The 12,800-nt window shown below is 35.8% G+C and overlaps 2 protein-coding genes across 3 annotated transcripts; one reads left to right on the forward strand and one right to left on the reverse strand.

The window, feature by feature from the left end:
• Window positions 1–579: 579 nt before the first annotated feature.
• On the forward strand, window positions 580–1,842 carry LOC104244656 (arabinogalactan protein 41). The gene is made up of 2 exons (XM_009800127.2): window positions 580–769; window positions 1,593–1,842. The coding sequence occupies exons 1-2, from the start codon at window positions 649–651 to the stop codon at window positions 1,694–1,696; spliced, it is 225 nt and encodes a 74-aa protein (XP_009798429.1). The 5' UTR covers window positions 580–648; the 3' UTR covers window positions 1,697–1,842.
• A 2,324-nt stretch (window positions 1,843–4,166) lies between these two features.
• Window positions 4,167–12,167, reverse strand: LOC104244655 (mitochondrial carrier protein MTM1-like). Of its 2 annotated transcripts, none has more exons than XM_009800125.2 (10): window positions 11,702–12,167; window positions 11,292–11,366; window positions 10,021–10,146; window positions 9,328–9,387; window positions 9,017–9,187; window positions 8,106–8,205; window positions 7,184–7,278; window positions 6,949–7,098; window positions 5,482–5,540; window positions 4,167–4,675 (listed from the first exon to the last, which is right to left on the reverse strand). In XM_009800125.2, the coding sequence occupies exons 1-10, from the start codon at window positions 11,942–11,944 to the stop codon at window positions 4,522–4,524; spliced, it is 1,233 nt and encodes a 410-aa protein (XP_009798427.1). In that variant the 5' UTR covers window positions 11,945–12,167; the 3' UTR covers window positions 4,167–4,521. The 2 variants fall into 2 exon arrangements, with proteins under 2 accessions (XP_009798427.1, XP_070025828.1); XM_070169727.1 differs by lacking the exon at window positions 11,702–12,167 and adding an exon at window positions 11,459–11,537.
• Window positions 12,168–12,800: the final 633 nt, after the last annotated feature.

The following is a 12,800-nucleotide window of genomic DNA, read 5'->3' on the forward strand; positions in this document are numbered from 1 at the left end:
ATTGACGTAATATATTTTGGCCTAAAATATAAAATTTACAAGATAAAGTCCAACTTATCTGTCAAAAGAAACAAAGAATCTAAAGTCCAGCTCCTTTAGCATCCAATTCAATTGATATTATAGAACAAGTGATAAATAATTTTAAATTAATTTATTTATGCATTATCTCTGATTAATCATATAATCTGAGGTTTGATGGAAAAAAGAATAAAGAGTTGGGAAAAAAAGGAGGTGGCACATGGGGTTTCAAAACAACAAAGTTTGATAGACCCCACAATTTTCTCACCTTTTCTATGCTCGCTTTAAAGAATAAAATAAAGAGTTTAAGTTTTATTCACTGATATCATAAAAATTTAGTATAACTAAAAAATTAAAAAATAATTATAGATAAAATTTATGATAAGCACTAATTGATATTTTAATACTAAAAATCATAATTAACTTGTAATAATAGGTCAAAGTAATTGATAGAGTAGAAAAATATTATACTGACGTATATAACTTAAATTCTAAAATACAAATAGAAACAAAAAGAATACTAGATCCTACTAACTAACTATATAAATCTCCAAAGGTCTCAACCAGCATTCCTCACTGTTTTGTTACCAAGATATATTTCTCTCTGGAGTTAGAAAAGTTGGGGAGAATATGGCTGCCTCTAAAATTGTAGTTTCAATCTTGTTGGCCATATTTGCCATGGCATTGTTCAATTTCATCCCTTGTGTTCAAGCTCAAGACTTGGCCCCTGCTCCTGCCCCTACCAGTGATGGTTTGCTCTATCCCCTTCTCTTTTCGCTTAGTATTTAACTTTCGTTTGCTAACAGTCTAAATAATTGATCATAATGAGTTAATTAGTCGAATTTTTTAATGTTAATCGCATTAGAATTACTACATATTGTTGCAAACCATTTATACACCACCAGTGTACAAAAGTTAAACCCTTTTTAATCTGCTATGCAAACCCCCCCCCCCCAAACTAGCCCCCAATGTGCCTTCTTGTTTGTACAGTCTGCATTTTTTGGGTTGTTTGCCTTGTGAACAGTGGGGGTTTGTAGGATCTGATTTTCACTTCTCTGAAAGGGTTAATTATTTCCTAGTTTATTCAGATTCTTTGTCGGGTGTTTCTTTTGACTTTGAGAAACAATTGCAACATCAAACTCAAAATTATGTAAAGTAGCATAAAACTTTTAAGAATCATATGGATTTACTCTGCTAAGTTAAATGAAGACTTACAAATCTAAGAACGTACTTATTAAAAGTGAACATTTCAACCCAAAACTTGAAACAAAATAGTTGTAGTAGCTAGATCTCTATATAAAACAACTCTTGTGCTTGCTCCTGGTACAAGAGCAACAGAGATAGAGATCTTAGGATAACATTCAGTGGCCTTCGAAATGTACAATTTTACAAGTCTTGATGAAAACTGTATAAAACAAATTAGTATTCAATCTTACACAAGCTGAGTATACTTGGACTAGAGATGCTCTAGCCAGGTTAAATTGGTGTAGGGTAAATCTTTTTGTTATACGACAAATCTAATGTATGTAACTTAATCCTTTCGGCTAATATGATCTGTGGTAATTAATTTGCAGGAACATCCATAGATCAAGGAATTGCATACGTGCTGATGCTGGCGGCTTTAGTCCTTACATATCTCATCCACCCTATGGACGCTTCTCCCTACAACTTTTTCTAAATTTATCTCTTAGTATTAGTAAAACCTAAAATTATGTTTCATTTTTCTCTTTGGGACAATGATTGGTCATTCTTCATATGGATTCAATTATCAATCCGTTCATGTTTATTTTTCCAGGGGTTATATATTTAGTTGCCTTTTTCTCATTTCCACTTTTCTCAACATTTCAAGTCTCAGACCCGTCTTCTGGGCAGGGGCGGATTTAGGGGACGGAAGTGTTTCGTCCGAACCCCCTTCGTCGGAAGATTACACTCTATATATATAGGATAAAATTTATTGCATCCCCTTGACACAAATCTAAAGCTTAGCTTAGGGGTCAAAGGGGTTCAAAATTTCTTTTTAAGGGTCCACGCTCGATCCCGTCTTTCCGCACATTGCAATTGTTTTTTCTTTCCACTGCTTGAACAGTACATTACGCAGCAGATCCTATTGAGGCGAATAAGATCCTATTGTTTGCCTTCAACTTCTTTGTCTTATTTAATTATTAAAATAGTTGTTTTTGCAATTATCTTTTACTAATTTATTGTTTATTATTTATTATAATTGATTTTTGTTGCCTTCTCTTCCTTATAATGCCCCTTTTTACTAGTTCTTTTTTTTTGTAAAAACAATTACTTCAAAACAAACTAATGTACTATTAGTTTTACACTCTGTTTGGATCATTGTTCCCCGTCGTTTTATAATGTATTGTATTATATTGTATCGTATCGGTTTATGAATATAATATTTGGATAGATTGTATTTGTTTATTATTGTAAAATAATATTTTGTTGTTTGGTTTGACTGTATCGTATTGTACTGTAACTGATAAGTTTACTAAAATACCCTCAATTGTTTAAATATTAAATTTATCAAAAATTATGTATAAAATTAATTTTAAAAAATAAAACAGAAGAAGGCAAAATACCTTAAGAAAGCAGAACAAAGGAGCGAGATAGAATAAGGCAAAACAAAGGAGCACAGCTAATTAGAATTGAGTTTAAAGCAAATTAGGAGAAAAAAATAAAACGAAAGGCGGCAAAACACCTTTAACGTTGGTGGCTGAAGTTTTGGAAAAAAAAAAGTATGTTATAGGTTGGAGATTTGGCGTTAAAATAGAAAAAAAAAAAGGAAGCTAAAGGGTACAATAGAATTGTAAAGTAATAAGTTAGGGCATAATTGGAAAGAAAAATAGGAAACAATCCCACCACACCAAATTGGTTGTTTCAAAAAAGGGGACTTTTCATTGTTCCGGAATAATGGATTTAATAATACAATACAACCAATTTTAATGAAACAATCAAAACAAACATTGTTTTGGGATAACAATACAATACGATACAATGGGGAACAACCATCCAGCAAGCTGTTAATCCAGGGAGAAATTCAAAAATAGCCGAATTTACAACTGGTCGTTCAAAAATAGTCCAGTTTCAAAAGTTATAGAAATTTAGCCACTTTTTATGTAAAGATAAATCTGAGCGAAAACACTGTTCAAAACCCGGAAAATACAGTATATTGTGCTGAAGTTCCAGCATAAATATACTTGAACTCCAGCATATTATACTGGAGTTCCAGGATAAATATGCTGGAACTCCAGCATAATATGATGGAGTTTCAGCATAAGTACACTAGAACTCCATCATAATATACTGGAGTTCCAGCAAGTATACCAGTCCAACATAATATACTGGAGTTTGGAGCACCGGTGCTCCAGTATATTATACTGGAGCCAGCAAAGTATACCGGTCCAGCATAATATGCTGGAGTTCATACACAGGTGCATCGAACTCCAGTATATTATGCTGGACCGATCTCTGTTGCAGCAAAATAGTGGCTATTTTTCATTGACTTGGTAAACGCTAGCTATTTTTGAATGATCAGTCCGAAAACTGGCTATACCATTCTATTTTTACGTTAATCCAACATATCGTTAGCATGAGTTTTGACGATAGTTTAATTCCTATTTAGATTTAATTTTTTTATAAACCCGTTTGACATTACATTTGGATTCAACAAATTTCTGATGAACCCATTAGATGAAATTTTTACTGTTCACGTCTTTATAATATTGAACCCCCTTATTCGGAATCCGGGATCCGCCACTACTTCTGGGATATAAAGAAATGCACCATCTGGAACGCACTGATTAATACAAGTAAAAGAAGACGTGAACTCGAGAAAAGTGGAAGTAAAAAAGTAAGGCCATTTAGAGCAGCGTTCTATTACTCTCTTTTTTCAGGTTCCCTTTTTCCCCATACTCTCCTTCAATGCTTTGTACTTAATTATTGAATTGTAGTTGCGTATTGAAACTCCCATGTTTCACACTGTCTGAACCCACGCCATCGAGCATTTGCAAGCAACCCCACGTATATTATCCCTTAGTTCCCTCCAGGAAGTTTCCTACGACAATTTTTTTTTTTTTTAAATCTTACTACCACGCAACACAACAGTCTAGTTTCTTTTGTTTACTAGTACAAAGAATCTGAAATACAGAAGGGTACAGTTGTTATTCTCTTATTATATCTCCGTATGTACGCAATAGGTACAGTGGGAGAAGGGTTGTGAATTTACAAAGAAACTAAAGGCATAAATGGCTGCCTATTTATGAATCAGCTACACCACTGGAGAAACTTCTCCACTTGCTTGAATAAATCAACCTTCAAGCCTCACAGGCAAAATTGGCTAGAAGGAATTACCCTGTCATGACCCAAATTACTGAAACGGTCAGGTCTTCAGTAGAATACACTTGGTCGAATATTGTCCTTTCTCTCTTCAGCCTGTTATCAGTACAAGTTATGCTAACATCACTTCCCTCATTAGCGTGTAGATCACAGTGCTATTGATCAGCATCTTTGCTCTGCCAATGCATATGCGGTATGCCTATGGCGCAAAGCATATTTTACCACCTCGTAGAAGGAAACAACGATCCCAACTGAAGGACCAGCTCGGGCAACTCGGGGGCCAACTCCAGTGAACCACCCCTTAGCTCCCCCATCCCTGGTTCATGAAAACAATAATTAGCACAGTTCACAGCACAAAGAACTATAAGACAATGGTCTATACGTCCTGAGATACTACAATTATGCTTCAAATCGTTTCCAGTACAAGAACAAATCTTTTAACACTCAGCAAGATGCTGATTTCAGGTGGACACAAGCATATTCCAAGGTTCATCTTGATCAAATGGAACTTTGTGTATCCGCTAAGCATTCTACCCCTTTGTACTAACTTAAAAACTTACTAAGCACCCAGATAAAAATAGAATTATTTTTCTCAGCAGCATGAAAGAATCACCCTGTATCTTATAAGAAAAAGAATAAATGGAGACGGACAACACGACGAAACAGGTATTCCATAACATCAAGCGAATCAACTGGATTCATCATAATGAAAGGGTAAGGAAGACAAGGAGCTAGAAATGGTGGAGAGTTTGTAAGTCATCACTTAGTGGGATCTCAGATACTTTTACAAAAGTCGTCTCTTAATGGAACAGAGGTCCCAATACCCATTCTGTCCACAGCTTTCTTCCCCCATACCCCTTTTTTAAAATGAATCACATCCTTCATACATCTACTATCATACTCAATAAAATGTACAATTATCCTATCGGCAATCGGCACCCTAAAGAAAAGGATTAGTTTGTGAAACCAAAACTAATACTACAGTCAATCAACTCATGAGAGCTTATTACTTCTCCAACTACCTTTTGTCAACTAGGTCAAAACATATTGCAGTATCTGAGAAGAGGGGCTGGAAGGGGAGATGGGAGTTGCAGCTGAAGATAAAGAAACAAAATGAAGTACCTCCATATCTCAATCAACGTTTGTCTCGTAGTCATTCTCAGTGCTCGTTCAGGATCATTCTGCAATGTAAAATGAAAGTTCCATTAAACCAACAAAAAGAAGGAAATTATAATAACTAGGTGCTTTTAAAATCGAGAGCACAAAAAAGCGACAAGGTCCTTAGAGCTTAAAGCGAAAAAGCGAGAAATGAAGCGCATGCTAGATAATCGGGCATTCCAAATCACAATGCATGGCTACTTAATGGGGGATTCACCGCAAAATACTAGCTTGGCTCATTATTGCCGAGATAATAGTCTACTTCGTCATACCCACCATGCTTCTTTAAATTAATAAAAATAACAGGCAATGCATCTGACAATCAGTTTCTTGAAAGTTGTAGCCAGATGCCAGTGGAAACTCTAAGCTAATTCGTACAAATCAAACTCATCAAATAGACTGCCATATCAACAAACAACGGAAACAAAAGGTATGGAGTAACACAGAAAATCTGGGTTAAAAATTTAAGTTCTTATATAGAAGGGTAGAGGGGCGGGCCCATTATCCACCGAGTTGGTCCAAAGATCGGCTCCATACGGATTTCTCGGTCATCAAAAAAAAAATTAAGATCTTATCAGAACAACCAGGATACAAAAATATCTTCAGTAAAATGAGTATCGACAAACCCATCCGCCACCAAAATATGATGTTTGACTTTCTGTGTTAAGTTTATGACTACATTAACACAGGTTTAACATACTAACTTATATTCCTCATTCTTACTTTTCCTTGAACAGAATGACGTAATCGCAAGTCACTCCCTACTGGGAGCATTACAATTACTGAATTATCTAAAATTGACGGGAAAAAATGGTAGATCAGAAAGACATGCATATATGGGGAGAGATAAGCAACTCTGCTCCCATGGAGAGCTGAACCGAAGAGCTCCTGTTACGGTGCCTGGACGTGGCAGTTTGCGCAAAACCTTGCTTTGAGATACATCTGATGCAAACATCCCTCTACTTCCAAATGTGACATTAGAAGAGTTCTTTGTAGTTTAACTGCAGTGAATCCAAAATATAAGTTTTTTGTACTTGATATAGTTCCCACTACAGGTTTCATCAATGTAAACCCATGCCTAAGGCAAAAAGTATTACATGATCTTTTTCACTTCGAGATCATGTTTGATCGAACCCAAGACTTATCAAGTGATTGAGGTTAAACGTAATTTTCCACTCAACATGTGACATTAGATCCAGGAAACCAAGAGTTCTACACTCAGACTCCACAGCCAAACTAGAAGAAATTTATTTAGGTGTGTGCACTATCAGGCAAAAATCTCTTTATGTTCTGTACTTGATATCAGCCCACTATTAACTTATTAAGAGGTCCAACTACTCACGTGATCCAAGTAAACTTTTCAATGAGCGATCACACTTTCTGCCAGTTGTTTCTTTTAGGAAAATTTTAGGTGAATGGGAGAAGACCGACCTCTATCTGTCTCCTAGTTCTTGCAACATCTAACGGACACGTTGCAGCAGCTGCAAGACTTCCTGCAATGAATCCAGCGGAGAAGTTTGCACCAAGGACAGTAGTTGCACTTGCTTCATCTCCCACCAGGCCTAGTAGCTTCCTCCTAACCTTCACAAAAGTAGCAAGAGTTCTATTCAATTAAACGCAGAGCGAGCGCAGGAATAGCACGCAGTTATGGGCTAGAAGAACTTACTGGCTCAAGAGTAGACCAGCAAATTGCAGAGAAAGGAACATCACGAGCTAGTTGTGCCCCCAAACCAGTCCAGAGGAGGCGGTAGGTTCGCGTTGCTAGCCATTGGTTGGTGGGGAAGTAATTAACCACAAATGTTAGCATAGCATTAAAAACCATAAAGCAAAGAGCTGGAGCAGTTAAACTTCCATAATTGAATACTCAAAGAAATTGAATATTTCCAACGCCATATGCTGTAAGTTACACTTTTAGCTGATTCATTCTGTGTCTCAATAACAACTAAAACTAGAGTGAAGTATTTAAATAATGATGGGATTTAACTTGTATTTCCTTTGCTAGAAATAAGTTAATTGTGAAAGGTTCTAGTATTTCTTAGCAAAAACCTTTTAAGTCAAAGCTTCTTGTAGAATCTATTCTAAAATCAATTAAGGACAAGATAAATTAGGAGAGAACTTCCTCACATTAGCATTATTGGTATGTTGAATTTCCCCATAAATTTACAAAGAAATGAGGTCGTTTAAATAATGTTTTACAAGAAAACCTTGCACTTCAACAGAGCCCCACGGAATCCAAGGAAGAGATAAAAGCTCCACCGTGTGTGTATAGCACGCATGTAATATTGTCACTATCATTGAAAGAGCATAAGATCGCGGTGGGAAGAAAAGGAAACAGCATAAGATGGCAAAAATAGATGGTATGAAGGATAAGACTAATGCTGGTTAAAGGTGGATGGCCCTAAAGAGGATGGAGCATGTAGATCCACATACCCTGCCTGTTTATTGAACAACTTTTATGTACGCATAAGGCAGGAACCTATTCACACATTTTAAACGACTCAAGACTAATGTCTAACCATGAAGAGGGACAGATAATATAACATAACTATGTGCAGACAACAAAAGTAAGTTTGAGGAAGAAGTATTACAATTTTGATAGCTGTTTGCACTATTGACTGGAGAAACGACCCCGACTAATGTCTTCCACACTCCTGGGGGCTTCACACCATTTTTTGTGTCTTTGAAGGCCTATAAGAAATGAAGTTACCGGACGAAGTAAAACTTAGCAGAAAAATAAGGTAGAGATAGCATCTAAAACATACATAACATGATAAACCCAAACACCTAACTAAGTGATGCTGCTCTTCGAAAAGGAAATTAACATTATCTGGTAAGTTCCAAGCACCTCATAATTAGTGATAAAGACAAACATCACACAAAGAAACTAATGTTTCTAAACTACCAATGTAACAACCCTTTAGTTTTCCCAACCAGTGGAACGAGATTTCCATCTTCATCTTTTAGCTTTTACCATAGCTAGCCACTAAATCACAACAGAGGGAAAGAAACATCTGGAAAGAATACAAGCCATAATCCAGTAAAATATTTTTAAAAACTTGGAAAAAGGTTTAACTATCTTCTGGAGCATATAGATGCATGCCCAAAATATGTAATTTCTTTTGATCTTTTTTGTGAAATCAATATTCACATATTTGAAAATTGTAAATTTTACACATCTATCTTTAGTTTTATCCACGAGATTAACTGTAATTCCACGGTAAAATATTTTTAAAATCTGGGAAAAAGGTTTAACTATCTTCTGGAGCATATAGATGCATGCCCAAAATATGTAATTTCTTTTGATCTTTTTTGTGAATGTAAATTCAATATTCACATATTTGAAAATTGTAAATTTTACACATCTATCTTTAGTTTTATCCACGAGATTAACTGTAATAGTGATAAACATCTTCTAGCAGCAAGAGATTCCATTAGCATAGTACTCTCACAAGAAATCGTGTAATGTTTCCATCCGCATCAAGTAGATAATCAGATTTACCTGCATTCGTGTTCTTGCAAGCTCAACTGGATAGCAAGTGACGCAAGAAATGGAACGTGCTAAGGATCCTGCTACCAAGGGGACATATGGTGTAGCCATCGGTACATTACGTAATGTATACTCTTCCATACAATTCCGAAAAATGTCATAAAGAGGTAAATAAATCCCCACCTGCAAAAGGCAAAAAAAACACTTAATAAGAACTATCACGAAACAAAACAGCTGTAAATGCAATTGCACATAACAGCATGCTTCATACTTGAATAACCAGTGAAAATGAAAGACAAATGAATTTCTAAATCGAGACTTACAGAAGGGATTGCCAATGTCAGACTTGCATTAGTGCCTCTCCACAATCTAGTAACTCCTTCCTGCACAAGTTACCTGGGTTAAATAGATGAGACAGTTTACTTTCACAGAGCCAATGAAATGCAGAAATGAACTGAAAGAAGATGTTTAGAGAATCCCCTACTATTCAGGTCCAATGGTTTCTATTTATTTTCTTTTTTGACCTGATAATATTGCATGAATTTAGAACAACTATGGTGAAGCTGTTGGTATCAGCTTCTAACCAATAACTTCAACACTCAACTTTTTTTTTTGAGGTGGGGGGAGGGGGAGGGGGAGGAGAGGAAGGTAGTGACAGCAAACCCTTGCAAGGGTAACTCTATTTACAGAATTATCACCTTTTACATGACCATCTCATGTAAAATCCATAGCTGTTCTGTGAGTACATAACAGATGTCATAATGAGAAGAGAGTTGTCTTGCATGCCCCAGAAAAGTACAGAAAAAGGAACTACAGTTATAAGTTTTAAATTGTTTTTGCAGCCTAACAACAAAATCATCCTCCACACTTTCTTAGATGACTAGTTCATGATGGATATTGATGTGATAGTATTCATAACTTTGAGCGGATTTCAAATAAGACACAGATTTCAAAGCAGAGGATCTCAAACTATGTGTAAAACGTAACTATTATAGTTCCCACAAAAAGTAACTAACCTGACGTATTACTTTATAAAAGACATCAAGTGTTCCTTTATATCTGGAACAATCTGGGGAACATGATGGTTCAGCACCAAGAACAGCACGAGTGCCTGATGAGGTGCACTTCACACCTGTCAGCACCTAGACAAGAAAGCAGATGAAAAAATTATATGCTGAACAACATATAGTGGAAACTTAATCAACTTAAGTTGGTCCTTGTAACTTTAGATTCATAATTTAGGTAAAACTGAACACATCTCATGCACAAAATTTGGGAGATAGCATGAAACACAGCAGGCCAGCACCGCTAGTTTCTGCCAGGGTTAGTAGCCTACAAACCATGCCTTTCATCAAAAGTGTCCACTCCACTATCATGAATCAAAACTCTGACAATAATAATTTCATATGGCTCCAAACGGTTGAGCACAAACATGATAACCGAAAGTGCAGGTAGTTCCTCGAGCTTGAAGGAGAATTCCCCATGACGATATAAGTAGTTCTACCGAGTCGATTTAGATAAAACAGATTTTTCCTGCATTGTGGAGTTCTCCTTTTGTTCTTTGTCTTAGTATATTTTTATTTTCCAGAACTACATATTTGACTTCCCATTTATCAAAAATTTTGAAGCATTACAGTGTCCATGTTATACACAAAAACTGGTCAATGATAAGTAGACACCATGGGACCAGTGTAAGGACTAAGACTAAGAAATTCAAAGTGGGAACTAGTCAGAATTAAAGTGGGAACTAGTCAGAATTGCACCATGAGATGTATAAAAGAAGACTTCGTACAAATTAAACAGCTTTATCTTGAATTTGGAGTATCACATGTAATTTTGGGAAGTTGTGGTGAAAGTTAATAGCTTCAACTAGCATAGTAAATTCTGTTAGCCATGTTAATGAGTTTATAAGCATTGTGAAGATCTCCTCTTGTTGTTTACCTTAGAAAATTCTTATTATTTCTGGAAAACATATTTGACTTCCCATTTATAAAAAGAATTAAGCATTCTAATGTCCATGTTTGCCACGGGGAAGGAAAAAAAACTAAATGGATGTGTAGGACACCATGGTACCAATGTAAGGATTAAGAGTAAGAAATTCAAAGTGAGAACTAGTCGGAATTGCATCACAAGATGTATAAAAGAGGACTTTGTACAAATTAAACGGATTTAGGTTATCACCCGTATTGTAAATTTTGTAAGTCATGGTGAAAGTTAATAACTTCGCATAGCATGGTCAATTCAAAATTGAACGAAGGTTGATGTACATCTACAGCAGGGAACCTACTGTATTTGCATGAAGAGGTCCCAAACTACCAAGGCTATCATAAGGGACACCTGCAGCCTGAGCTTGCAACCTTGTCTGCAAAGCAGAAAGAAAGATGCCATTAAAATTTAAACAGCCTGAAAGAAGTTAAATGACAAGGAAGTAGAGAAGCAACTCAAGATTACAACTTTTAATCTTGTAAGCTGTTCAAAAGGTTCTCCTCGGTACAAATCCATGTTTAAGCACTGATATTTGCAATGTAACAGTGGAACAAACTTTGGACATCACTTACATAAGTTAAATTGGAACACACAACTAAATAGAAATAGAAATTACTATACAATTAAAAAAAGGCAGTAACTTTTAAGGCAACTTAAAAGAACAATATAGGTTTAATTAAAGAATAAAAAATAAAAGGGGGAAAAATTGACCTTGGCAACATCAAGAGGGTTGACAAGGACGGCGGAGAGAACGGCAGCGCCGGCGGCGGAAATAGCTCTCTCTCCAAAACCCAAATTCACATCCGTATAGTTCTCGGAATGTGAAGGCTCAGTTGACGACGTGTCCCCACCAGAAACGGCGACGTTTTTGTCGAATTCAACGGTGGTTCGTGTTGCAGTGGCTGCCCCAATCCATGACGGCAACCCCTGCTTTGTTGATGTTGATCCCACCATCAATTTTATTTTATTTTTAAGCTTTGAGGTTGAACAAACTTTTGTTTTTGTATTGAAATTTCTCTGTCTTTCTGTGTATAGAGGTGGACAATTGAATTTTAACAAAATTTTGGATACTTTTTCGGAAAATTGTAGCTTCCGGGGTTGAACAATTTTTCTTTCGAACGAATGGAAATTTCTAGGGGTTTCTGTAATTTTTCTGGAGGTGGAAAATTGATTTTTTTTTTTATTTAAATATTTTGCATGGAGAAAATGAAATGAGAAGCAAAGTGAATAGGTGGCGTGGCGTGGACACAAGGGCGCCAAGCAAACAGGAGTGGCGGCTGTTTTGGTAACGCATGAGATCACTGCGCACGTAACCTCAAAATCTTTTTTCCTAATTTCTGGGAATTGCGGGCGAATTTTAGTAAACATTCCCTGTTTACCGCGATAATTTGTTTCCCTAATTGAGAGATCTTTTGAGAAAATAACTTTTCGGTAAAAACTTTAATATACTTTACACTTATAAATTATACTCCATTAATTTACCCTCATTAGTATAGGAATAAATTGAAGTGGTATATGACTATAATTTAGTGATAATAAATAATATGTATAAACATACAAGTATATAATATGTGTTCATTAATTTTGTGTAAATTTTGAGTATATCCAATGTTTGACTCAAAAGATGTTAAAACCTTTTTGAACAAATCAATCAAAGATGAAGGGGTAAATCTTAGCCAAATATAATTAATTCCAGATCGAAACCTTAGTGATAATGATTGCATATGGGACGAAAAAGACATGATCGATCTTATTAAAACTCAACATCATTTTTCGCATCGATTGATGAGAAAGTAAAACTTACATGTAT

The sequence above is a fragment of the Nicotiana sylvestris genome, chromosome 1 (assembly GCF_000393655.2).
Source record: "Nicotiana sylvestris chromosome 1, ASM39365v2, whole genome shotgun sequence".
Classification (NCBI taxonomy): domain Eukaryota; kingdom Viridiplantae; phylum Streptophyta; class Magnoliopsida; order Solanales; family Solanaceae; genus Nicotiana; species Nicotiana sylvestris.

Bases quoted from the DNA above. Each gene is read 5' to 3' on its own strand.
- LOC104244656 (XM_009800127.2), top strand. From the start codon at position 649: ATGGCTGCCTCTAAAATTGTAGTTTCAATCTTGTTGGCCATATTTGCC. The intron at 770-1,592 runs GTTTGCTCTATC...ATTAATTTGCAG, and splicing joins TCCTGCCCCTACCAGTGATG to GAACATCCATAGATCAAGGA.
- LOC104244655 (XM_009800125.2), bottom strand. From the start codon at position 11,944: ATGGTGGGATCAACATCAACAAAGCAGGGGTTGCCGTCATGGATTGGG. The intron at 10,147-11,291 runs GTAGGTTCCCTG...TTTCTTGTCTAG, and splicing joins GACCTCTTCATGCAAATACA to GTGCTGACAGGTGTGAAGTG. The intron at 9,188-9,327 runs GTAAGTCTCGAT...TGCCTTTTGCAG, and splicing joins TGACATTGGCAATCCCTTCT to GTGGGGATTTATTTACCTCT.